Source organism: Triticum aestivum, chromosome 5D, assembly GCF_018294505.1.
Source record: "Triticum aestivum cultivar Chinese Spring chromosome 5D, IWGSC CS RefSeq v2.1, whole genome shotgun sequence".
Taxonomy (NCBI): Eukaryota; Viridiplantae; Streptophyta; class Magnoliopsida; order Poales; family Poaceae; genus Triticum; species Triticum aestivum.
Genome location: NC_057808.1, coordinates 102,332,173 through 102,357,984, shown reverse-complemented (window position 1 = coordinate 102,357,984; position 25,812 = coordinate 102,332,173). Strand labels below are relative to the sequence as shown.

Here is a 25,812-nt window from a genome sequence, read left to right as displayed (position 1 = left end):
TATAGTTACCATACAAATAATTAGGAATCCATCTGGGATACACTCGAAATAGACCAAAGAGGTGAACATCAACTCTACAGAGACTCCTGCCCCTGAATTCTATGCATAGGCATAGGGATTACGCTTATTGTTTGAATATGGTAGATCACGTCGAGTTCTTCCAACTTGCCGACTACCCTCATTGTAATTGATCTTTGTACTCTTTTGTAATATATGATAGAAAAAAGAAGGCATGGAGCACCCCTTCCCCCCAACCCCCGAACATGGGTATATTGTGCCCCATTGTACTTGTGGTCTAGATCTTGGTGACCTGTCATGACATTTCCACAACTATAAATTCACATTCCCTTGCCACCGTTAGGACCCGACGAAAATCCCTGAACCAAGAGAATGTGCACCAGCTTTGCCAGCGGGAGCCGCCACCTTGGCAGAGCCGTCGATAATAACATGTGTCGGTTAGCCGATTGGGTAGGGCGGTGAGCGGTATGAAAGAAGGTTGGTCCTGATCGAAACTTTTTTCAGTGTAATTATTGAAGCAATTCAAGTGAGTTGTCTTTTCTTTTTGACAGGAAATTGTCTTTTCTACATAAGCATATACATTTAATTTTTTACAAGAAATATGTGTGTTTAGGGTTTTGGTAGTCTTTGTAGCGACCAGACCTCAAACAGTCTGATCTCTGTGCATCAGTGTCATCCCTGGATCGGTAATGCTGACACGCACGGTACTTGAAGGATTTATAACAGAGTAGCAATCACACACTTATTACATCGAATGTCTCAAAAGAGAACTAATTACAATAAATATGGCTTAAGGCCATCTAATACGATAACAGCGGAAGGCTTGGAAGATAAAGTGAGTCCATCAACTCCAACGGCATCACTGAGTGAAAGACCACGACCTAAGGCTCCTTACTCGTCGTCTGAAAAGTCTGCAACATGATATGTTGCAGCCCGAAACGGGTCAGCACATAGAATATGCTGGCAAGGCAACACAAAAGAGTAATGAACAGAATAAAGCTATCACTACATGCATATATGGCTGGTGGAGGCTGTATGGTTAATATGTTTTGCGGAAAGCAAATTTTTCCCTACAACAAAGGAATAAATTTTATTTAACTATCATGGTGGTTGTTAAACATTGAGAAGGTTCACCCAACTCAATCCCAATTAAGCATCATCATTAAACCCAATCAAATTATATTAAGAGTGATGAGATCCACATGATAATCCAAGAACTAGATACTCAAGATGTCCATAACCGGGGACACGGCTAACCATGATTAGTTTGTACACTCTGCAGAGGTTTGTGCCCTTTTCCCCACAAGACTCGATCTCCTCCGTTGGTTTTCTCGCACTACATGATGTTTGAGAAACGGATGACTGAGACACAGTCTTTCCGAAGAGGTCCCCTTAACCGATAGATAGGCTTGTACACCTACAATCCCCTACATCTTCTAGCCCATCATGGAAAGGTTTCCCACAACTTACTCAAACTATGCCAGAGCCCATAATGGCATGTGGCTGCACACGGAAGTTTCTAGCATGAATAATCTTATGATCCCTTTGAGCCTGGGAGGCAGTCCATAGGAGAATCACACGGTACCCCGGGATTTCCAAAATATACAGACAACACTGGGTTCCCCAGGTGCCTCAATCCACCCAGATGTGTATTAAAGTTGCCACCTTAAGTTAACCATTAATTAACAATACTCACATTTGTCATGAAAACACTCAAACCCAAACCACGTCTACGAGCATAGCATAGCAATATAAGCAACGTAGAAGTAACTCCCAGGGTTTGATAATAAACAGGTGAATAGGTACTACCTCATCTACTTCCCAAAACCCACAATTTAAAATCATATCCTAACCATGCAATTGTTTGAGGATTGATCCAATGCAATAAAACTGGGTAGTAAAGAGGTATGATCAAAGTGTTACTTGCCTTGCTGATGATCCGTGAAACCTAGAGACTCGTAGTAGCACGCTTCGCACTCCGGGTACTCTATCGCAAACAAACAAGCATACAATAAGCAATCAAGCAACGATGCACGGGTAAAACTCAAATAAGAAGATCTAACCAGAAAGTTCAACTTAAGAACTCCGGTTTGCAAAAAGAATCAAATCAAACGAAGCAAACGAAACTCAAACTGCGAAAGAAACAAGCTTCGTTTACTAATCTGAACTAAAGTCAAATTTTACAGTAGCAAAAACTTGTTTAAGTTGATTAAACAGAAAGAGGGCTTCGAGACGAAACTCTAGGCGCTTGAATCGCCTGATTCCGATAAACAGCGAAAAGATAAACTAAAACGAAAATCGGATCAGAAATCGCAATCGAAAATAATCGCGGATAATCCGAGAAAAAGAAAAACTGACGAACAGACTAACAAACGAACGTTCGCTGTCTGCGGTTAAACGGTGAAAACCGTTCGTTAAAACGAACGAACAAACGGGCGTTCGCTAAATAACTAAACCGAAAAAACCGATCTAAAATAAAAAAAGGGATCTAGGGTTTAAAAAAAATGATCGGTTTTCTCGTGAAAACCGAGGCGGCGGCGGCTACCTCCGGCGAGGTCCGGCGAAACGGCAGCGGTGGCGGGCGGCTCCGGCAGCGGGGTCGGGCAGCGGCGGCGAGGCAGCGTCCGACGGCGGCGCTGGGGGGCGGCGGCGGGGCGAGGCTCCGGCAGCTAGGGTTTGCGGGTGGCGGGGCTGCTGCTCGGGCCTCCGCGGCTTATAAAGGCCGGCCGGGCTAGTGTCCAGGTCGGACACGGCCCGGTTAGGTCGGTAACTTTCTTTTAAATTATTCCGCGTAGAAAAACAAATAAAAGAAATACTAAACGGACTCCCAAAATCCTGAAATAAATTATCCCTGTCCTCTAAAAATCTACCGGACAAGGTGAACATTTATTTGGGACTCGAATGCAATTTTGGAAAACGCATATTTTTCCTAATTCAAATAAAACAGCGATAAAACTCCGAATAAAATTCTTATTTGATTTTAGTATTAAACTCCAATATTTATTTATTTTGAGGAAGTCATTTTATCCTCTCTCTTTTATTTTTATAAAAGAAATATTTCGGAGAGAAAATAATTTAAAATCAAATGATCCTCTTTTCAAAATTCGAGAAAACTCAAATATGAAAATTACGAAATTCCCAACTCTCTCTGTGGGTCCTTGAGTTGCGTAGAATTTCTAGGATAAAAAAAATGCAATAAAATATGATATGCAAAGATGATCTAATGTATAACATTCCAAATTAAAAATTTGGGATGTTACAAACCTACCCCCCTTAAGATAAATCTCGCCCTCGAGATTCGGGTTGGCTAGAAAATAGGTGAGGGTGATCCTTCCGTAGGTCTTCCTCTCGTTCCCAGGTGGCTTCATCTTCGGTATGGTGGCTCCACTGAACCTTGCAAAACTTGATAACTTTGCTGCGTGTAACTCGGCTGGCAAACTCGAGAATCTTGACTGGCTTCTCCTTGTAGGTCAAATCGCTATCCAACTGAATCGCTTCCAGTGGCACTGTATCTCTCAGAGGGATATCAGCCATCTCTGCATGACACTTCTTCAATTGAGAAACGTGGAACACATCGTGAACTCCTGACAATCCTTCGGGCAATTCCAACTTGTAAGCAACTTCTCCCATACGCTCCAAAACTTTGTATGGTCCCACAAAACGTGGTGCTAACTTTCCCTTAACTCCAAAGCGCTTCACTCCTCGGAGTGGTGATACACGAAGATACACTATGTCTCCAACTTCGTAAACTGTCTCCTGGCATTTAGAATCCGCATAGCTCTTCTGCCTGGACTGGGCTACCTTGAGTCTATCGCGAATCAGCTTGACCTTTTCTTCAGACTCTTTAATCAAATCTGGTCCAAACAACTGTCGGTCTCCGACTTCATCCCACAACAACGGTGTCCTGCACCTCCTTCTGTACAATGCTTCGAAAGGGGCCATCTTCAAACTGGCCTGATAGCTATTGTTGTAAGAGAACTCTGCGTAAGGCAAATTATCGTCCCAACTAGATCCATAGTCTAGTGCACAAGCTCTCAACATGTCCTCCAAAATCTGATTGACTCTCTCAGTCTGTCCATCTGTCTGCAGGTGAAAAGCTATACTGAACTCTAGCCTGGTTCCCAAAGTTTCATGCAACTGATTCCAAAACTTTGAGGTAAACTGGGTTCCTCTATCTGATACAATGGCCCTCGGAACTCCATGCAAACATACAATCCTGGTCATGTATATCTTTGCCAACTTAGCACTGGTGTAGGTGGTCTTCACTGGGATGAAATGAGCTACTTTCGTCAAACGGTCGACTACAACCCATATCGAGTCATAGCCTGAACGAGTCCTGGGCAATCCCGTGATAAAATCCATGCCTAGCTTGTCCCACTCCCATTCGGGTATCGGCAATGGTTGTAGCAATCCTGCTGGCTTCTGATGCTCTGCCTTCACTCTTTGACATGCATCACAAACTGCTACATACTCCGCAATATCCTTCTTCATTCCGGTCCACCAGAAACTATCCTTCAAATCCAGATACATCTTGGTATTTCCTGGGTGAATCGAATATGGCGAATCATGGGCCTCTTGCAAAATCAACTTCCTGATCTCCGGATCATTAGGCACATATACGCGGTCCTCAAACCATAAGGTATCATGCTCATCCTCACGAAATCCTTTAGCCTTTCCTTTGCTCATCCTTTCCTTTATCTCGGCTATCTCCTTGTCCGTCTTCCGAGCTTCTCTAATCTTATCCATCAGAGTAGATTGAATCTCCAATGCTGCTACGTAGCCTCTCAGAACTATTTCCAAACGTAGCTCGCGAAGGTCCTCTGCTAACTCCTTGGGTAATTCTCCAGTCATGAGTGTATTGACATGACTCTTGCGGCTCAACGCATCGGCTACTACGTTAGCCTTTCCGGGATGATAATGCAATCTCATATCATAATCCTTAATGAGTTCCAACCATCTCCTCTGCCTGAGATTCAACTCCTTCTGCGTGAAGATATACTTCAAACTCTTGTGATCCGTGTATACCTCACAATGGTTTCTGATGAGAAAATGTCTCCAAGTCTTCAATGCATGCACTACGGCTGCTAACTCCAAATCATGGGTAGCGTAATTCATCTCATGGGGTTTAAGCTGTCGTGAGGCATATGAAACAACTCTTCCCTCCTGCATAAGTACGGCTCCCAGTCCTCGACGAGAAGCGTCGCAATACACTTCATAATCCTTGCGTTGATCTGGCAGAATCAACACTGGTGATGTAACCAAGCGTTTCTTCAACTCCTGAAAACTGACCTCACATTCCTCAGTCCATTTGAACTTGGTGTCCTTCAACAACTCCGTCATAGGCTTTGCAATCTTCGAGAAATTCTCAATGAACCTCCGGTAGTATCCTACGAGTCCAAGAAAACTTCGGATCTCTCCAACTGACGTGGTGCTTCCCAATTTGTCACAGTGACAACTTTGGTGGGGTATATCGTTATTCCTTCTCCGGATATAACATGTCCAAGGAATCCAACTTCCTTCTACCAAAACTCACACTTGCTGAACTTGGCGTATAGCTGATGTTCCCTGAGCTTCCCAAGTACTAAATGCAAATGATCTTTATGCTCCACTTCATTCTTCGAGTAGACCAGAATATCATCAATGAACACCACGACGAACTTATCCAAAAACTCCATAAACACCTTGTTCATCATGTTCATAAAATAGGCTGGTGCGTTAGTCAGGCCAAATGACATAACGGTATACTCATATAGCCCGTACCTCGTGGTAAAGCTGTCTTAGGTATATCCTGCTCTTGAATCTTCAGTTGGTGGTACCCTGATCGCAGATCGATCTTGGAAAACACCTTAGATCCTTGCAACTGGTCAAACAAATCATTGATCATCGGCAGTGGGTACTTGTTCTTGATCGTCACCTCATTGAATCCTCGATAATCAACAACCATCCTTAACGATCCATCCTTCTTTTCCACTAAAGCACTGGTGATCCCCAAGGTGACGAACTTGGGCGTATATAACCTTTATCCAGTAACTCCTTAATCTGCTTCTTAATTTCCTCCAAATCCTTTGCGGGCATTCTGTACGGTCTCTTGGATATTGGCCCTGTGCCTGGCAAAAGCTCAATCAAAAACTCAATGTCTCTATCCGGTGGCATGCCTAGCAAATCTTCGGGAAATACATCCGGGAAATCCTTCACCACTGGTACTTCCTCCTGTACAACTCCTGATAAGGAATTTACTTGAGTCCTACTCGGCACATGTCGGGATACATACTTGATCCTTCTTCCTTCTGGGGTTGTGAGCAAAATCGACTTACTGGCGCAATCGATGTTTCCTCCATTACCATTCCCGTTCTTGGAGCCACTATGGTTGTGTGAACCTCCTCCAGTGTGATTGTGGCCTCCATGGTTATGCTGAAGGGGTCCTCCCGAGTTTGGGGTAAGACGGGGCCTCTGCTGAGCTCCAGAATTATACTTCCCTTGTCCATACTTCCTCTCGCGGTTGTCAATCTGCTGCTGCTTCCCTTCAATCATGAGAGCTCTATCAACCAACTCCTGGTAGTTATTGAAATTTTCCACCATCAACTGCATGCTCAGCTCATCGTTCAGTCCTTCCAGAAACTTCTCCTGCTTAGCTGCATCTGTAGCGATGTCATCTGGGGAATAACGCGCTAGCTTACTAAAATCATCCACATACTGGCCAGTTGTGCGTCCACCTTGGCATAAGTTGTGAAACTCGCGCTTCTTCATGGCCATAGCTCTTGTTGATACATGGGCAGTGCGAAAAGCCTGCTGGAATTGGTCCCATGTAACAGTGTCGATGGGGTAAGTGACTGTGAAATTCTCCCACCATGATGTTGCGGGTCCATCAATCTGATGTGCGGCAAAACGCACTCTCTCTGCATCTGTGCATCCCGCAGTGGTCAACTCCCTTTCAATCTTGCGGAGCCAATCATCTGCAACTATCGGCTCGGTGCTACTGGAGAACACCAGCGGATTCAGCCTTAGAAAACGGGCTAAATGATCAACAGGTGGTGGTGGTGGTGGGTTGTTGTTGTTGTTGTTCCCCTGATTCTGATTCTGGACAAGTATCTGTATCAATGCATTCTGCTGCTGGATCAACTGAGTGAGCTCCGGTGGGAAAGCAAATCCATTGTCGCGTCTCAGAGGCATCTACTGGGTTTAGAAAAGATGAGAAAACAGAGTAGAATGAGGTCTAGGGGGAAAACACTACCCATATGCACATGAGACAAACACAAACATATCACTCAATCAATCAAGCAAGGGCATACAATCGGTCTAGAACTATCGTTACAAAAGTGCTCGGACTATACTATATACATGGTGGAATACTACTACTGATATGGTGGTCGACTAGAAAAATTGATCGGTCGAAGACTCCATGATATCCGCTCCAGCTTCATCAACATAGTCATCATCGCTATCGTCGGGGTCCGAGTTGGTGTCGTCGATGATGATGTAGTTCTCCGGGCAAGTGGAACCGTCATCTTCTCCTCCTGGCGCGGGGTCTCCCATGAATACTCCCAGCTTCCTTGTCAGGTCGTCATTCTTCTTCACTAGTACGACGATTTCCTCCTCATAATCTTCGCGAGTAGCCTTGAGTTCTTCCTCCAGCTCCGTGATCCTTGTCATCGCCTTCTTCAAATCTGTCATGCCTGCGCACATCTAGTTCTCCTGGCGTCGAATGTGCTGGTTTAACTCCTGGATGAAAGCTGCAATCGATCTATCCTTCCTGGTGCTGATCATCTCCCATTGCTCATCTCGGCGCCCACAAATCTGGTAGATAGTATCCTTGAGATCCTTGTGGTAAACTTCTCCGATGCGTCCCATGGTGATGTGGGCTGCCATACTCTTTCCTAGACTCCAGGTTGGTGCATCAAAGAAAAACTCTATGGGCTCAGTGACTGGCGTGAATGTCCTTCCTGGAACTTGAACTTGAATCATCCAGCGCTCCTCTTCTGGTAAAGTGGTGTTGTAAGTCCCGGTGAAGCTTGGTATTCCAATGTTCAGGTACCTAGTGACTTCCTTCAAGTGTCGTCCAAAGGGGGTGTCTTCATCTGGTTGTGCAAACTTGTTCCTTGCGTCCGCCATCCTAAGGAGTAGAAAAATGGTGAGGAGTCAGAAATGAGAAGAGAGTAGTGATCTAGGGCTTTAGCTTAGTGGTCGTGTCCTACAGTCAGCGTGTGCTCTGATACCATCTTGTAGCGACCAGACCTCAAACAGTCTGATTTCTGTGCATCAGTGTCATCCCTGGATCGGTAATGCTGACACGCACGGTACTTGAAGGATTTATAACAGAGTAGCAATCACACACTTATTACATCGAATGTCTCAAAAGAGAACTAATTACAATAAATATGGCTTAAGGCCATCTAATACGATAACAGCGGAAGGCTTGGAAGATAAAGTGAGTCCATCAACTCCAATGGCATCACTGAGTCAAAGACCACGACCTAAGGCTCCTTACTCGTCGTCTGAAAAGTCTGCAACATGATACGTTGCAGCCCAAAACGGGTCAGCACATAGAATATGCTGGCAAGGCAACACAAAAAGGTAATGAACATAATAAAGCTATCACTACATGCATATATGGCTGGTGGAGGCTGTATGGTTAATATGTTTTGCGGAAAGCAAAAAATTTCCTACAACAAAATTTTATTTAACTATCATGGTGGTTGTTAAACATTGAGAAGGTTCACCCAACTCAATCCCAATTAAGCATCATCATTAAACCCAATCAAATTATATTAAGAGTGATGAGATCCACATGATAATCCAGGAACTAGATACTCAAGATGTCCATAACCGGGGACACGGCTAACCATGATTAGTTTGTACACTCTGCAGAGGTTTGTGCACTTTTTCCCACAAGACTCGATCTCCTCCGTTGGTTTTCTCGCACTACATGATGTTTGAGAAACGGATGACCGAGACACAGTCTTTCCGAAGAGGTCCCCTTAACCGATAGATAGGCCTGTACACCTACAATCCCCTACATCCGCTAGCCCATCATGGAAAGGTTTCCCGCAACTTACTCAACTATGCCAGAGCCCATAATGGCATGTGGCTGCACACGGAAGTTTCTAGCATGAATAATCTTATGATCCCTTTGAGCCTGGGTGGTAGTCCATAGGAGAATCACACGGTACCCCGGGATTTCCAAAATACAGACAACATTGGGTTCCCCAGGTGCCTCAATCCACCCAGATGTGTATTAAAGTTGCCACCTTAAGTTAACCATTAATTAAGAATACTCACATCCGTCATGAATACACTCAAACCCAAACCACGTCTACGAGCATAGCATAGCAATATAGGCAACGTAGAAGTAACTCCCAGGGTTTGATAATAAACAGGTGAATAGGTACTACCTCATCTACTTCCCAAAACCCACAATTTAAAATCATATCCTAACCATGCAATTGTTTGAGGATTGATCTAATGCAATAAAACTGGGTAGTAAAGAGGTATGATCAAAGTGTTACTTGCCCTACTGATGATCCGTGAAACCTAGAGACTTGTAGTAGCACGCTTCGCACTCCGGGTACTCTATCGCAAACAAACAAGCATACAATAAGCAATCAAGCAACGATGCACGGGTAAAACTCAAATAAGAAGATCTAACCAGAAAGTTCAACTTAAGAACACCGGTTTGCAAAAAGAATCAAATCAAACGAAGCAACGAAACTCAAACTGCGAAAGAAACGAGCTTCGTTTACTAATCTGGACTAAAGTTACTAAAGTTAAATTTTACAGTAGCAAAAACTTGTTTAAGTTGATTAAACAGAAAGAGGGCTTCGAGACGAAACTCTAGGCGCTTGAATCGCCTGATTCCGATAAACGAGCGAAAAGATAAACTAAAACGAAAATTGGATCAGAAATCGCAATCGAAAATAATCGCGGATAATCCGAGAAAAAAAACTGACGAACAGACTAACAAACGAACGTTCGCTGTCTGCGGTTAACTGATGAAAACCGTTCGTTGAAACGAACGAACGAACGGGCGTTCGCTAAATAACTAAACAAAAAAAACGATCTAAAATAAAAAAAGGGATCTAGGGTTTCAAAAATAAAACCGATCGGTTTTCTCGCGGCTACCTCCGGCGAGGTCCGGCGAAACGGCGGCAGCTCCGGCGGCGGGGTCGGGCGGCGGCGGCGGGGCTCGGGTCGGCGGCTGCGCTGGGGGGCGCGGGCGGTGCGGCGGCGGCGGGGCTCGGGTCGGCGGCTGCGCTGGGGGCGCGGGCGGTGCGGCGGCGGCTGGGCGAGGCTCCGGCGGCCAGGGTTTGCGGATGGCGGGGCTGCGGCTCGGGCCTCCGCGGCTTATAAAGGCCGGCCGGGCTAGTGTCCAGGTCGGACACGGCCTGGTTAGGTCGGTAACTTTTTTTTAAAATTATTTCGCGCAGAAAAACAAATAAAAAAAATACTAAATGGATTCCAAAAATCCTGAAATAAATTTTCCCCGTCCTCTAAAATTCTAACGGACAAGGTGAACATTTATTTGGGACTCTAATGCAATTTAAAAAAACGCACATTTTTCCTAATTCAAATAAAATAGTGATAAAACTCCGAATAAAATTCTTATTTGATTTTAATATTAAATCTCCAATATTTCTTTATTTTTAGGAAGTCATTTTATCCTCTCTCTTTTATTTTTATAAAAGAAATATTTCGGAGAGAAAATAATTTAAAATCAAACGATCCTCTTTTCAAAATTCGAGAAAACTCAAATATGAAAATTACGAAATTCTCAACTCCCTCCGTGGGTCCTTGAGTTGCGTAGAATTTCTAGGATCAAGCCAAATGCAATAAAATATGATATGCAAAGATTATGTAATGTATAACATTCCAAATTCAATTTGGGATGTTACAGTCTTCTTCTTTAGAGATGACATCGTCTACAATAAGAAATCTTCGTTGTTTTAGATTTTTCCTATGGTCACCGCGAGGAGGATTGTCCTCACAATATCTATCCTGCCCGCTACGTCCTCGAGAACGACGACCTGTCTGTTCAGTTTTTTGCCCCTGGAATATCGATGTTGGCACTTAAACCAATGTTGGTTGATTACTTTAATGATTGTGTGCTTGCATCGTAGCATTGACATTACGGTTTAAATTAAAACTATGAAAGAATCCTCATTGGTATTTACAGGTCTATCGTTTGATACCTTTGTTATTTGCCTACGGCCGCCTTCAGAAAAATATCAGATTGTGTCATGAAGGAAGAAAGAGTTTGAAGAGTTCAAATATTTGCTCGTTTTTTTAGACTTTGCCCTTTATGTATAATCGATGTAGTCAACTCATGTTTACACGCGAAAGAAGAGAAAAAACTACATATATAGATGGGACAACTTTTCAACAATGACGCCACCAGTGTACGTCGGCGGGAAGAGCCGACGGCCCCCCGGTATCAGCACGGCACCGCTGTGTTCCGTCCGCTTTCTCTTCCTCCTGCGCGGTCCCCCCTCCGTCCGCAGCCGCGGCGCCCCCGGGCACACGTCGGGCGCCCGCAGCCGGCTCCTCGGTGACGTCGGCGTCGAGTAACCCTCCTCGTAACCATTAGCGTCACCGTTGTCCTCCAGAGGCGAGGCGTCCACTCCGCAGTCGCCTACTGCCAGAGGCATGGCGGGCACTTCCTCCGTCGCCGGCACACCGTCCGGGGTCATGTCCTGCGCTTCGCGGGCGGCGTAGCTGTTCCGGCGATCCATATGCATGCGTACGCGCGCGAGAGTTGCTCTGCGACCTGAGACCGATCGACGCGCGAGAGTAGCAAAGGAACCGGGCGCGGGGGCTCGACATTTATACAGGAGACGTCGTCATCCAGTTTGAGCCGGTTACGGAAGGAAGCAAATCCGATTCGAGATCCTCGCGTGGCCCTTCAAGTCTCATGGGCCGCGCTTTCAAAAAAAAAGTCTCATGGGCCTCTGCATTACTGGGCTTCTAACTCCAAGCCCGGGAGAAGAGAGACTAAGAAAGGCGAGGAGGAGCGCCTTCCTCTCCGGCTCTCTCTCCTCTCTCTTGCGCTCACGCTCAGTTTTTTGTTTAACCTCTAGGGATAGGGAAAGAGGGGAAACAACAGAGAGCGGAAATAGGCATTAGTCCGTCAATGGAGGGGAGGAGCAGCAGCTCCATTTCCCTTCTCCCGCCGCACATCCCGAGGAACGAGCCCTTTTTCTCCACCCTGGTATGATGATCTCGCGCTGTTCCCCCCCTTTTTTCATGTTATTAAGGATGGTGTTAATCCTTTTTTTCTTGCCATGTGATGTGGTACTTTTTTTTTGCGGGAGGTGATGTGGTACTTTTCATCTTCGAGTGTCTGCTGATCCTTGGAAATCTTGCAATTTGATGGATTAGGGGCCTTTTTATTAACCCTGCCTAAAGGATCTGCATTGCGTTTCTTTGGTTTGGTCGCAGATTTTCACCATCCCCCAGAATTAACTGTTAGATATTTAGGATAAGCCCCCAAAAAAGGTCTCAGCTGTTAGTATTCGAAACGAAATGCTTTTTCCTTCAAGAAAATCGAGAGTCGAGACTCGAGACGGGCTATGCTATTTGATTTACTTGGAATACATGATTTTCTAAACAACTTGGAACACGTCATGATGTGTTCAATATAAGTTATACAGTACTCAATCTGTAAAGAAATATAAGAGCGTTTAGATCACTAAAGTAGCACTCAAGATCTAAACGCTCTTATATTTCTTTACGGAGGGAGTAGCATTTTCTATCTAATTCTCTCTCAGAAAGAAAAAAGATATGATGGCACGTATATATAATACAGATATCTTTATTTGTGTGCGATGGGAAGTGAAATATGGGATATCTCACCGTTTTGGATTAGCTGCAGGTGTTCAGGATCTAACTTCCTTCTGCATTGATTTCAGCTTTCACCAGAACAATGGCGGAGGGCAGGCGGCTCGATAGGCGGGGCCCAGGCTGCCTCGAGGGCTTGTTCAAATTTCTTGCCCTCAACCAAAAATTGCAAACGCCAAAACTGATTGCCTATCAAAAGCATGGGGAAGGAAATGACAACACACTCAGTAAGGTTCTGCATGCTTCCAGCAGCAATTTTGCAGTTTCTGAAGACTTAGTGTCTTTACATGATTGTGTCTTGCTATAGATTATGCATTGCTGCTCATTTGCCAAAGTTGGTTGCAAAAAGGCTCGACTCCGATAACCACATCTTTCTTGGCAATATAAAGTTGTAATGTGTTTGCTATTTCGTTTTATATATGATGCAGGAGTAAAAGTTCCGAAACCCATAAACGGCATAGAAAAAGAAGAAACTGTTCAGGTATGTGCTCAAATTCAACTTTGCATTTGCTTTAATGGTAAAGGCAGGCTTCAACCTCTCATAGGTATCTACTGATCATTGGTATATTAGCATTAGAGAAAGCCAGAAATTTAAAATTGTCATGTTCTGAGTCCCAAGAAAACTAAGAGCCTGCCTGTCAATTTTCAACTCATTTTCTGATATTTATCTTAAGTTCCCGAGTGCAGCCTGTGGCTAAAATGACTCTACACGCCGTATTAATCGCTAACTCTTTCTAATACTCAGAAGGAGACTGACAGCGTTTCTCCAACGGCGAAGGCCAGCATGTTTACATGGAAGACACTCATGTTCAGGAAGAAAACACACAAGAAAGATCAAAAGAAGATTGAATCGCATTCCAATCCGCGTGACAGCTCCCCATCGTCATCACGTTTGATACGCTCCGGCTCAATCCATCATTCAAAGTGCTTCGAATATGTGGTTCCTGATGAGTTGGCTTTGGAGTACCAGCGAATGAACGAATCGAGCTCCAATGAGACAGGCTCTAGTCAGGGTGCACCGCAGTCATCACATCAGAGCCCTAGAGGTCCCGTTTTTCAGGAGTCACGCAAGGCTTCTGGTAGCATTAGTGGCAAACATAACTTGATTGCAGAAGCACCCTGTGAGACCATACCTGAGAACCTTACTACTGAGAATGAGGTCTCCTCTAAGCAGAAAAGCCTTGATGATTCAACGCATCACTCGAAGGAGTTCTTGGATTTCCTTGAATTGTTCAATGCACACAGGGAACTGTTTCTCAAGATTCTTCACGATCCTTCCTTGTTAGTACCACCTGAACAGCAAGAGCAAGAAGCTTCCTCTAGCGGTGCAGTGCCGCTGAGCAAATTAGAATCGTTCCCAAGACCAGGAGGATCATCAGGGAAGCGTAACCCTATATTTGATCGGAGCGACAGTGAGAAAAGCAGAAGGGCAGAAATCCAAAGGTCGCCGTCAAGGCCTAAATCTGACCTTGAAGGCGCAAAAGTCATCAGTACAAGAATTCCTTCTGGTGTCGAGGCATCAACAGTTTCTCTTGCAGAATCAAGAAGCCTAAAAAAAGCTGGAACCGCTTCAAGTCGATTTAAAGCTATAAGTAAGAAGATCAAACATGTCGTAAAGGACGGAGTTTTTCATAAAATGCCTTATGGCCAAAAGATGGCTGAGTTAACCAAGAGCACCTCCACGAAGAAATTTGCCCAGGAGGAGAAACAAATACGAAGATCATATTCTATTGCAGAATCAGTAGACAAGTACTCGACTCTCTATGATTCATTGTCAAGGGAGTCAAGGATTTCCTTCGAAAGACCAAGTACAGCAGTGGAAGACGATGCAAGCTTAAGAGACAAGAAGTCGCCGATGCACATCAAAAGAATAACTTCTCTTCCAGAAATGGAATTATATGCTCCTCAAAAAGATGCTCTAACTGAATTTCCTGGTTCTCAGATTGTGCCCAAGACATATGATGTGGAATCTGATCGGTTTTCTTCACATCAAAATGGCTCCTTCAGTATTGTCACAGAAGGAAATTTGTACCCTGATTATATCACAGAAAGAACAGCAGATATTTACAGTGAACAAAATGATGAAGGTATGAAAGGACAGGAAGATTATCTTAAGGTGAACTTTACATAAAAGAGACTTACTGTTGTTTCCGGCGATTTCTGCAGAAGGTGCTTTCCTTTGTTCCCTAGAAGAAGATTTACGTAGCATTCTCCGAACTCCCAGTTTGTCTTCTTTTGGCCAGTCTTTCTCCCATCGACGCATCAACAGTTTACCTTCTTTTGACCGGACATTTTTTCAAGATCACAGCCGCAGTTTTACTGAGCATTCTGTAGCAGGTGAAGTATAGTGAAACTTGAACCTCTGTAGACATCGGAACAAACAAGTAGCAAAATTTGGTTGGTATATTTCCCATTTAAACACAGAGTAGCTAACTTCTATAGAAACAGTCATGAAAATATGAAGCATCGGTTGTTTTCATAAACAATAACCCAAATACTTTCATAATATCACCTTTTGTATGGAAGTAGTAATTCTTCCTAATTTTCCATGCCATGGTAAACTAATAGCTTGCACTTGCATGCATTTTACCATGATTATATCTATACGACTGTGAGGCATTATTCTATTTTTAAGGAAGATTAGTACACTTATGTTCTTGACATATTCAGATTCAGAAGCGACATTTGAAGATATGCAACTTGAGGAAGATGAGTGGTTGGTCAAGCCATCACAGGCTTCAGGAGAATATGCTGCCAATTTCAAGGATGACCAGTGGCTAATTAGGCCACTGCAACCCTCAGGCATCGATGCTACTGATCATGAGGACGAAGAGTGGGTTGTTGAGACACCACAACTGCTAGGTGCCAATGCTGTCGAGGATGAAGAGTGGCTGGTCAAGCCGGCGCTGCCCTTGGGTGCCGATGATTCGAATTCAGAGTTCCAGTTTATACATGAATTCACCGAACAAAATGATGCAGGTTCCTTGCACATTTATGTCAACGACAAGAATGAGGCTGATTTCCAGTATGTGAAGGATATACTCAAGAAATCCGGGTTCAGCTGTGGCGAGGCCGATTGGTATGCATCCAACCAGCCACTCAGCCCAGTGATCTTCGAGGAGGCAGAATGCTCATGTCAGGATCTTGAGATGACCAATGACGAGCCCCACAGCATCGTCAGGCGCATGCTCCTGTTTGATATCATCAACGAGGTCCTGATGCACATCTACGACTCCTCCCTTGTCAACGGTCCATGGCATTCGCGCTTCGACCCGCGCACCAGGCCGATACCCATGGGGTCCCATGTCCTCGAGGAGGTGTGGGCAAACGTTAGCTGCTACCTTAGTCTTCAGTGGAAGCCCAACAAGACGGTGGACGACATTGTGGCGCATGATGTTATGAGGAAGGACAGCTGGATGAACCTGCTGTACGACGCAGAGTGTGTCGCGCTGGACCTGGAGGATCTTATGGTGGAGGACCTTCTGGATGATGTTGTTCTTCAGATAGTGTTAATATCTATCAACGAATGACTTCTGGAGTAAAAGCTAATTGTCTCTGAACACTTGGCAATGCGTTGTTTCTAGACACAGAAAGCAGAATAGACATGGAAGTAGATAGCAGGTGAATAGAATATTTGAAAGACAGGTCTTAGTTATGTGCTTGGTCTATACTTGTACTGTATGCATTCTAATTGTACTCAAACTGCCAGGGAGCTCGTTGTAGTTCATATTGCTTGCCTGGTTGGTATACGCACAGTGTCTCGAGCAGTTGAGCTGACTGTCCTAAGTGATATCATGCTGGAGTTTATCCTCCAGTTTGAACATGTAAAATGCTCGTTTTTGAAAGCAGGAAAACGTTCTTCCGTGAACGAATAGGAATTTTGGCTATATTCTCCGATGATCACTGTGGTCTTGAAGCGCTGCTTTGGTCCTTGGAATTTGCAGCTATACACTATCTTGATGTCTCTTAATCCATATAAATAGTGTTATTTTGCAAACATCAGGCCCGTCTAGCTCAGTTGGTAGAGCGCAAGGCTCTTAACCTTGTGGTCGTGGGTTCGAGCCCCACGGTGGGTGATTTAGTGAACTTTAGTGTCATGTAGTCAACATTCACATAACACCACTACAGGAAAGACAACATACATCTCATCAAAATATCGAACGAATACCAAATTCACATGATTACTTACAAAGCATGTTTATGTTCAGGATCAGAGGGGTATTGAATATCATTAAGGATCTGAACATGTGATGTTCCACCAAATAAACCAACTAGCATCAACTCCAAGGAGTAATCAACACTACTAGCAACCCACAGGTACCAATATGAGCTTTGGGACAAAGATTGAACACAAGAGATGAACTAGGGTTTGAGAGGAGATGGTGTTGGTTGATATGTTGATGAAGATTGACCCTCCCTCGATGATAGGATCGTTGGTGATGACGATGGCTTCGATTTCCCCCTCCCGGAGGGAAGTTTCCCCGGCAGAATAGCTCCGCCGGAGCCCTAGATTGCTTCTGCCCAAGTTCCGCCTCGAGATGGCGGCGCTTCGTCCCGAAAGCTCTCTTCCTATTTCTTCTAGGTCAAAACCCTTCATATAGTAGAAGATGGGCACCGAACGATACCAGGAGGCCACAAGCTTGGGGGCGCCTTGTGGTCGTGGGTTCGAGCCCCACGGTGGGTGATTTAGTGAACTTTTTTACATTGTAGATGGTTCAGTTCAATTGTATACTTGCCAGATGATTCAATTCTAACTTTTTTACCTTCTTCTTTATTTTAGCAATCACGCCTAACTGCTTTTTCCTTTTTTTGCGGGAATCACACCTGACTTTGGCAGAAACTATCCATCACAGCAATACAGCAATACAACAATCCAATCAAGGACGTTTGAATAGAAAGTGACAAAATTAATCTTGACTTTTTTACCTTCTTCTTTATTTTAGCAATCACGCCTAACTGCTTTTTCCTTTTTTTGCGGAAATCACACCTGACTTTGGCAGAAACTATCCATCACAGCAATACAATAATACAACAATCCAATCAAGGACGTTTGAATAGAAAGTGACAAAATTAATCTTGATTATTAATACGGTGAAGAGCACAACATAGGATTACTTTGGAATATTAAAACACATGTTCCTTGTCACAATATTAGTCTATGTTTGATTTAGATCGTGATGGAACTGAGGTTCTTCATCACAAGAGTTCAAATTCTAGCTCCTGCTTTCCTTGCTTCTCTATGTGTTGTCTGGAAAAATACACCATAGGTTTGGACAAAAAACACGTCGAAAATTTCAACCATATGTCCGATCTTTTACATTAAAACGAGAAAATACCGATATCTACAGAAGAAACAGTTACTGAGCAATGCTCAAATTAGAAGCAACTAAATTTCACGCTCTTCGGAAGCTAGATAACAATAATAAGTCTCTCATATATAGATGAATAAAAACCCCATCACCATAGATCTCAAATTATTTTTAAAATCAATCATTGGGGAAGCGGGGGTGGGGGAGAAATTCCCACCTATATTTTGATCTCAATCCAAAAAGAGACTGATCCGGTTTATATGGGTTGAAAACCATTTCTCTAGTTTATGTGCGAAAGCGGATCGAAAATCTTAACAGTCGAAGGAGCAATACATCTTGCGAAGGGACGCGCGCGCACACACACAGGAGACCAATATAGCGCATCGCAATGCCATGTATGATAGAGGGTTGATGGACACGTGTAGGCTGGTGGCGTTTTCTGGCGTCATGGTGAAGTCGACAGCAGATGGGCCTGGCAAGGTCTATGCAATGATCCCTCCTAAAGATTGAACGGCGGATCCTAGAGTGTGTGCATGTGATGCGCGTTGTGGGACGCCTAGACCGATTGGTGCTCTCAGCTTGCCAGGCCAGCGGCTTCTTGAGGCCACTGGATTAGATGATGCCCGTTGATGCGGTCAGGGCACATCTTTATACTTGTAGGTATAGCGACTTTGTTTGTCTCGACAGTGGCTTTGGCTTGATCTTTGTATTTTTTTTGTCAGACTCTGTTGAAAAGCTTTATAAAAATGACCGCATGCATCATTTTGATGCAGAGGGTGGGGGTAATCCTTCTTTTCAAAAAAAAATACATGATAAAGGGTGAACTGCGAAGAACAACACATGGGTAATCCAGCATAGGCAATACCGAAACCACCATGATAGAGTGCCACTAATGGAATCTTCTTCAAGTTTATGCGTCGCTATCTTGGGTGACACCCAGGCTAGCAGGATGTTTGCTCTGGCTGGAATGTGGACCTCGGTACTATTTTGTGGGCCTGTGGCAGATGTTTTCTATTCTGTTACAACACTGCAGGCTTGCATCTGCTCATCCTAGTGTGTGGGTTCGCTGGGTGGGCTGTGTAGCAGCCGCAGCAGGGGCATGATGGGGCACTGGGTGTGGTGAATTTTAGCAGATGGACACCACTCAAAATAGCAGGCGGACATTCTGAAAAAAAAGGAACAACAGGCGAACACCATACGTTCACGACAAGTCAACAACTAATACACCCGCACGTCAGAAAAAAAAACTCACACACCCACGCCAAACCAGCGGCACAACTAAACAAAGATTGGTATGCATGTAAGAGGTAACAATTCTTTTTGGCGGGGTAGGTAAGAGGTAACGTTGCCCATCTTTCTCTAAAAATAGACACGAAAATGCACACACCCAGAGTCTAGACCAAGCCAACTAAAATCACATCGATGGCGTGGCTTTTTTTTTTTTGAGCATAATGGCGTGGCTATTATCGAGCGTGGCGAAGCGAGCCGTCCCATCTACAGTAGTTATCTCGATGATGGGTGGGTTTTGCCCATAGTAGAGTGTAGATGAAGGACACTGCACAGCACCTGAAACTTTATTTACGCTCGTAACCATCACATGTACAATACTTTGGATACAACATCAAACAAATTACAAATTAGTTCCTATAGATAAGAATTACAACAAAATCCTTTGGAGATATCTTCTCCATAGTATTAATCTTTGCAAGATGAAACAATTGTAAGACATCTAGTAGAGACTGCAATTTGATCATAGCAGCAAGATTTCTGCTCGTTCATCCGCATGAACTTGATTATTCAGAAAGTTTCCCCATTGAGTCATCCATCCAAATAGATGAACAAACTTGGGTCGGGGTAATCCCTAGAAGTGCAGATTGTCGAACCAAGATCTTGATCATAGTGTTGATAAAAGATTTCAACTTCACAATTGATGAAACTAACAAAAACAATACGACATAATTATATAAGGCGAGCGCTAGGCACCGGTCGACCGGTCAAAATTTCGGCCGGTACTCGTGCACTGTGCGATTGGAGGCCCTCACATCGTTGGATCTCCCCTACTTCTTCGTCCTCCTCTCGCAACTCACCCAACACCCTGTCCCCCCTCCATGCATCCCACATGATACGCCGCCTGCTGCTAGTCTCGCGGGCTCCCGCGCGCTCGTCATTGCTGTCCCCATTGTCGGCACTGCTCGCCAATCATAGCAGGGGCCGCACCCTCGCCACAGTCGTCAGATGGCCTTGCAACTGGCCGTGCTCCACCTTTGGTTGAAGCATAGTGCCACCGGCCGTCGTATATCGTGTTCGTGCGCCTATCGTAGCACCCCCGTGAGTCGACGAAAGCAGCTCATGTCATTGCCACTCGCCGTTGTCAGCTCACCATTATCTCGTTGAGGCTTTTCAGAAGCTGGTTGAAGCTTTCTCGTCGTCGGCTGCACCTTTTCCGATTTTCGTTGCTAGTGACCGCCAAAAAAGAAAGGTGGTAAAAAATTATGTCGCCGGTCGTAGCAAAATTGACACAGTTGCGGCAAAAAATGTGGTTGCCGCCGTCGCGTGTCCAACATCATCATTAATGATGTAGCAAATGTTGATGCTCGTAGTAGCAAAAATTTACGACGATTGCATAAAAAAAATGTCTCGCGATAGAACCAACGCAGCTCACACTCTACGGGGTGTTTGTAGCAACGTGTGACACCGATTGTGGCAGCACCGTCCTGTCCTTGTCACCCTGCCGTCGTCATGCTCACCAGTTTCAGAGGTAGAGAGAGGAGAGGGAGGGTCAAGCATGAGAACGCCCCTTCATAGTAGCACCTAGGGGTAGCCATGGAGCTGTATCTCTCGATTGGGAAGAAAAGAGGGAAGAATGAGTGAAGGAGAGGGTTGTAGAGAAAAGATAAGAAAAAAAAAAACTTGACGTACATAGTATGGGACAACAAAACATATGAGTGTGCGGTCTCCCTGGTTGTTCGATCCAGGTAGATCGTGCCGGGAGCACGCGACCAGCCGAAGCTTAGGCTGGTCGGCCGGATCGAAACGTTTTCCATAATATAAACTCAACAAATTTGAATACTGCAAGGACATAAACCTCTCTGGCTCCATCGCACTGCAGGAAAAAATATTTTTAAAAACATGAGTACGGAGACACCGACAAAAACGCAAAACTCTTATATCTGAGGCCCTCTCACCTCTGAGCGTTAAAGATGACAACAGAAGGAGAGGGACTGTGTAAACCCTTCAGCGGCCGCTCCTCTCTCAAACCCTAAGCTGTCTTTGTTCAATTTTTTCTCAGTATAAGATAGCCGGACTAAAAATCTTGCTTTAGCCATGTTTCGGGCTGAATCTGAAAGAAGGGAATTGTCACTCGTGAAACCCAAAGGGCCTGGCCCAATATGGACGACGAGCCCAGCACAACGCCTGGGCCTGGTATATCTGATCTGATAAAAGAAAAGAAAAATGAGTCCCTCGAGGTTTTAGATCTCGCCGTCTCGCCGTCTCCCCTCTCCGAGAACCCTAGTTTCCCTCTTCGTGCGGCGGCGGCAACCATGGACAAGAGCATGCTCGGCGACCTCGACAACCTCCCCGACGAGGACAAGATGCGCATGTCCGCCATGATCGAACAGCTCCAGATGCGTGACAGGTACACGCAACACGCACCCCTGATAATACGGCCTCTCGATCCCGGTCTCGTCCGTCATCTGATATCGATAGCCTTAGGTCGGAGCTTGTTTCTTGCGCCACCCGAAAAGCAGTGATTAGGTCGGCACTCATGTTTGTTCCTCTGACTATCTAGGCGTTTTTCATGGATGAGGGATAAGTTACTGAAGATGTGTATCTGGGCACTTGGGCAGTGATTTCTTTCATATATGATCTCTAGGATATTGAGTGTGCGCTCGATAGAACTAGTACGCTTAGTTTCCAGGTATCCATAGGATTTTTGTGAGTTTGCAGTCCCTTCAAGTTTCAAATCACGCGAGATAGGTTTAAATTTGAGCTGCCTGTTGTTCTGCCTAGATAGTTGAAACCTGATATTAGTTTCAATGCATTGTAGTTCGTTATCTGCTATGTGCCACTTGGGTTTGAGTGGCTATTGTGGTTGGATTATCTCACCTAGCTGAGTTAGGTTCGTGCCTATTCTCGATGAAGCGTGCAGCTTTGCATCATATAGCATGTTGATTACCCCGCAAGGAAAAAAACTTGTTAATTGTGTAGTTAGTTTTTTTAGCTATTCAGATGCAGTGGTCTTTATTTTGGTGTAGATTCTGGTACCAGAAGTGCAAGAACATATGTTATCTGGATTAGTTTTGTTAGTTCTTGCAGAAGTTCACTACATTGCTGTTTAAGGTTACTCTCTGAATTGTTCCATTGGTTTATGCTGGAGTTGATAAAGGATTTTGATTCTGTTGTAGAACGTCTAGGTGATTGTGTCTATGTTACCACAGGTAACATAATTAACATTTGTGGTGAAATAATGATGTCTGATTGTTTCGAAATAGTATTGCCCACTAGAATAACCCCTTCATCCTTACCTTGTGTATATAGTCAGAAGTGGACAGATTGGTCATTCATAAATACGTAACCCCCACCACACTTAATATTCCTCATCTCTTTCAGAAATTTCAACCTACTCTTGATAGTTTTCACATTGTAACATCTGCTTTGTTGTTTCAGTCTACGGATGTACAATGCGCTGGTGGAGACATGCTTCAAGGACTGTGTTGACACATTCCGGAGGAAGACTCTGGACAAGCAAGAGGAGTCATGTGTCCGCCGCTGCGCTGAGAAGTTCCTGAAGCACTCCATGAGGGTCGGCATGCGATTTGCTGAGCTTAACCAAGGCGTTGCCACACCCGACTAATCAAATGATGTGTTCCTGCCCCTTCCAAGTTTCTAACATTGCCCATCTGGTCAGGATCAGTTTGTAATCCTTGAAAGTTTTCAGTACTTAATGAACCCACTGCTGCTTATCATGTTAAATAAAATTACTTGAACTATTGTATCGAGCCCTTCCTCCCGTTAAGCGCCACATTGTGCTACTTAATAGATCGAAATATATCCTTCCTTTGATATCTCGTCTAGTAGAGTTTATATCTGAATTTTATTTTGGTCAAATTCATGGATCTCAACTTCTTTAGTAGACTTTCTGGTATTGCTGTGTAATGCGGAAACATCATAGTGCAAGATCTGTAAAGGCGCCTTTTGCCTTGCCCTTTGTTGTGGCATCTACTTTTGTTTGAGATCAAAGAATATAGGACGATGCACATGAACGCATCATGCCATCAGCAGCACCATGCCTGGAGGTTTCCCATGGTCTGGGCATGATCACATTGCCTGGTTTTGGAGCTTGGTCATTGGCAGTTTGGGTGAGCAGGTTGGTCACCTTCTGCCCACTACCAGCTGTGTGCTCCAGGTGGGTGTGCATTGTTTTACATCCATGTGGGTTATGGTGGCATGTCGATGGTGAAGGAAGCTGCTTTGCTTGCTTGCTCTAATGCAATTATCATTGTGTCAGTACCAAGATTGTGAGTTGTTCTATGCATCCCCATGTCCTCTTGAGCTTGCTTCTTGAGCCTTTTTCTGCACTTGTGAATTGGTTCTTGCTTTCTTTTTCTTTAGGGGAAATTGGTTCTTGCTTATGAGGGAGAAAATGGTACTCTTCAAATTAAGACCTATGTTTCCAGAGCATTTGTGGCTATTACATTGCGGTATCACACAAATAAAATAGAAGCAATCATTGAGTGGCAGTGGAACTGTGGAAGGAGATGGCCTCACAGTGAGGAGGAATATCATATAGCTTTCGTTCTGGAGACCTGTGACCTGGAAGTAGAATCTCATGGCTGTAAAGTACAGCTCAACTTGAGGCAATGATGGAGTTCAGCTCTGCACTTCATCTCAGTATGGGATGCTCCCCAACTGAAGCATTCCTCAAGACTTAACACTGTTGAAGATTCACTTATAATATTGCAGAAAGCAGCTCGGCAATCCTGATCAAATTTGCATAAAAACTTGGGGTCACATTCAGAACTGAACTCTGACAATTTTGTGTACTTCAAGCATGTATCTCGTCACAGCATGAAGAATCAAAGGATGAGAGAGCCAAGATCAGCTTCCCGTTTTCCAACCTGGAAGATATGCTATTTATTGCAGTTACATCTCCTGAGGCCAATCGTCGATCGACTAAGTAACAAGAGAGTTTAGGAATTTCTCAGCATCTCAATCCACAAAACAAGTGCTCAAATTCAGTTTTTTTTAGATGTCACATTCAGAAATTAATCACATGCCAGAACAAAAGAAAAAGAAAGAAGAAGAAATCTCTATACAAATATAAGTTTGCATCAATGCACGATGCCGACCGGAGCGGCGGCGTCAATGCTCCTCTGACCCGGGAGCGCGAGCATGGCAGTGTGGTCCAAGAAGTCCTTGAGCTTGGCGACGGCCTCGATGACTGCCCTGAGCTCATCGGCGCGCGCGAACCCGCGCGCGCGGGCGGTCCGGACGGCGTAGACGTAGAAGGTGACGCAGCCCTTGCGGAACTTGAAGCGGGCCATCTCCGGCGCGCCCGGGGCGGCGCGGAGAAGGCGCTTCCCGACGTCCCCGAGCGGCAGCACCTGCGGCCAGGCGGCGTCGGCGGCGGCCTTCATGGCGGCGGACTCGAAGACGAAGACGGCGGCCTTGGAGTTCTTGGTGCCGAGCCCGAGCGTGAGCGTGTGCCACGCGTGGTGCGCCAGGATGGCGAAGTTGGTCGGGATGTACGCGGTCGTCGTCGGCGCGAACGACAGCGGCTGCGCCCCTTTGCCCTTCGTGCTCTGCCCGGCGCCGGCGTCGGGGACGACGACTCGGAGCAGGTGCGGCAGCTCGAGCGGGCCGGCGCGCCGCACGGTGAGCGCGCGCGTGACGAGCTGCGCGCCGAAGCGGAGGCCCGCCACGTCGGCGCACGGCTTGAAGTGCGCGTCGAGCGACGGCGCCGGCGCCGGCGACGGCGTGGCCGTGGCCTCGGCCTTCGCCTTGGTCGCCTTCTTGGACGCCTCGCCGTCCCCCTGGTGGTGGTGTTTCTTGGACTTGGACGACGACTTGCTCTTGGCCGCCTTGGGTTCCGCCATTGTTGACAATGATGATTGCCAGACAGGGAGGGAGAGGTTTATGCCTTGGAGATGAGTGTGGAGAAGAGGCAAGGATGCAGGACAGAGCGACGGGAGGTCGTCTGAGTCTCAGTGAGGACAGGACATGGCACCATTTCTTCTTTTATTTCATCTCTCTGTGATTGCCTCAATTTTTTTATCCGATGTGATCATGTCGTTGTGTGAGCTGTGCGCTACACTTCTTTACACTTTTATTTTCCTATTTGTGGGGGAATCGCATTTGAGTGTGCCCAGAAAAGGGTTGCTGGAGATTCTGTCTCGACGACAATCATCTTCTTTCTTCTCTGACGAATATAAACATCTTCTTTTTTACAATCTCAAGTCACCACAGAACATGAATTCTGAAGTTCGGAACTTGCTTCCTCCGCAGTAAGCACCAGGCACATAGATCTCCGTGCTTCCGTGCCAGTGTGCCTGGTACTGATTTTGTTGTAGTTGTTGAGTGGAGCTTGGTACTGAATTTCGAACGTTTAGTTCCTCTCAAATGCATTTTTACTCGTTTCTCTAACCAATTAATCAAG

The 25,812-nt window shown here is 45.1% G+C and overlaps 3 protein-coding genes and 1 non-coding gene across 7 annotated transcripts; 3 read left to right on the top strand and 1 right to left on the bottom strand.

The window, feature by feature from the left end:
- The first annotated feature begins 12,022 nt into the window (after positions 1–12,022).
- On the top strand, positions 12,023–16,737 carry LOC123119696 (uncharacterized). 4 transcript variants are annotated; one of them, XM_044539591.1, is made up of 6 exons: positions 12,023–12,217; positions 12,918–13,073; positions 13,275–13,327; positions 13,595–14,933; positions 15,013–15,183; positions 15,517–16,737. In XM_044539591.1, the coding sequence occupies exons 2-6, from the start codon at positions 12,932–12,934 to the stop codon at positions 16,374–16,376; spliced, it is 2,565 nt and encodes an 854-aa protein (XP_044395526.1). In that variant the 5' UTR covers positions 12,023–12,217; positions 12,918–12,931; the 3' UTR covers positions 16,377–16,737. The 4 variants fall into 4 exon arrangements, with proteins under 4 accessions (XP_044395526.1, XP_044395525.1, XP_044395528.1 ...); XM_044539590.1 differs by having other exon boundaries at positions 13,592–14,933; XM_044539593.1 differs by having other exon boundaries at positions 12,046–12,217; positions 12,918–13,078.
- A 112-nt stretch (positions 16,738–16,849) lies between these two features.
- TRNAK-CUU (transfer RNA lysine (anticodon CUU)) lies at positions 16,850–16,922 on the top strand. The gene has a single exon. It is a non-coding gene; the product is annotated as a tRNA-Lys (tRNA).
- A 4,677-nt stretch (positions 16,923–21,599) lies between these two features.
- On the top strand, positions 21,600–23,221 carry LOC123119695 (mitochondrial import inner membrane translocase subunit Tim9). The gene is made up of 2 exons (XM_044539589.1): positions 21,600–21,792; positions 22,824–23,221. Exons 1-2 carry the CDS (start codon positions 21,698–21,700, stop codon positions 23,008–23,010), a joined length of 282 nt encoding a protein of 93 aa, XP_044395524.1. The 5' UTR covers positions 21,600–21,697; the 3' UTR covers positions 23,011–23,221.
- Positions 23,222–24,232: 1,011 nt separating this feature from the next.
- LOC123119694 (uncharacterized) lies at positions 24,233–25,502 on the bottom strand. Its single transcript, XM_044539588.1, has one exon. The coding sequence runs from the start codon at positions 25,250–25,252 to the stop codon at positions 24,488–24,490; it is 765 nt and encodes a 254-aa protein (XP_044395523.1). The 5' UTR covers positions 25,253–25,502; the 3' UTR covers positions 24,233–24,487.
- Positions 25,503–25,812: the final 310 nt, after the last annotated feature.

Excerpts from the sequence above, each read along its gene's own strand:
- LOC123119696 (XM_044539590.1), top strand. The coding sequence starts at position 12,932 with ATGGCGGAGGGCAGGCGGCTCGATAGGCGGGGCCCAGGCTGCCTCGAG. Across the intron at positions 14,934-15,012 it reads CAGTGAACAAAATGATGAAG|AAGGTGCTTTCCTTTGTTCC; the intron begins GTATGAAAGGAC and ends CGATTTCTGCAG. Across the intron at positions 15,184-15,516 it reads TACTGAGCATTCTGTAGCAG|ATTCAGAAGCGACATTTGAA; the intron begins GTGAAGTATAGT and ends TGACATATTCAG.
- LOC123119694 (XM_044539588.1), bottom strand. The coding sequence starts at position 25,252 with ATGGCGGAACCCAAGGCGGCCAAGAGCAAGTCGTCGTCCAAGTCCAAG.
- LOC123119695 (XM_044539589.1), top strand. The coding sequence starts at position 21,698 with ATGGACAAGAGCATGCTCGGCGACCTCGACAACCTCCCCGACGAGGAC. Across the intron at positions 21,793-22,823 it reads CAGCTCCAGATGCGTGACAG|TCTACGGATGTACAATGCGC; the intron begins GTACACGCAACA and ends TTGTTGTTTCAG.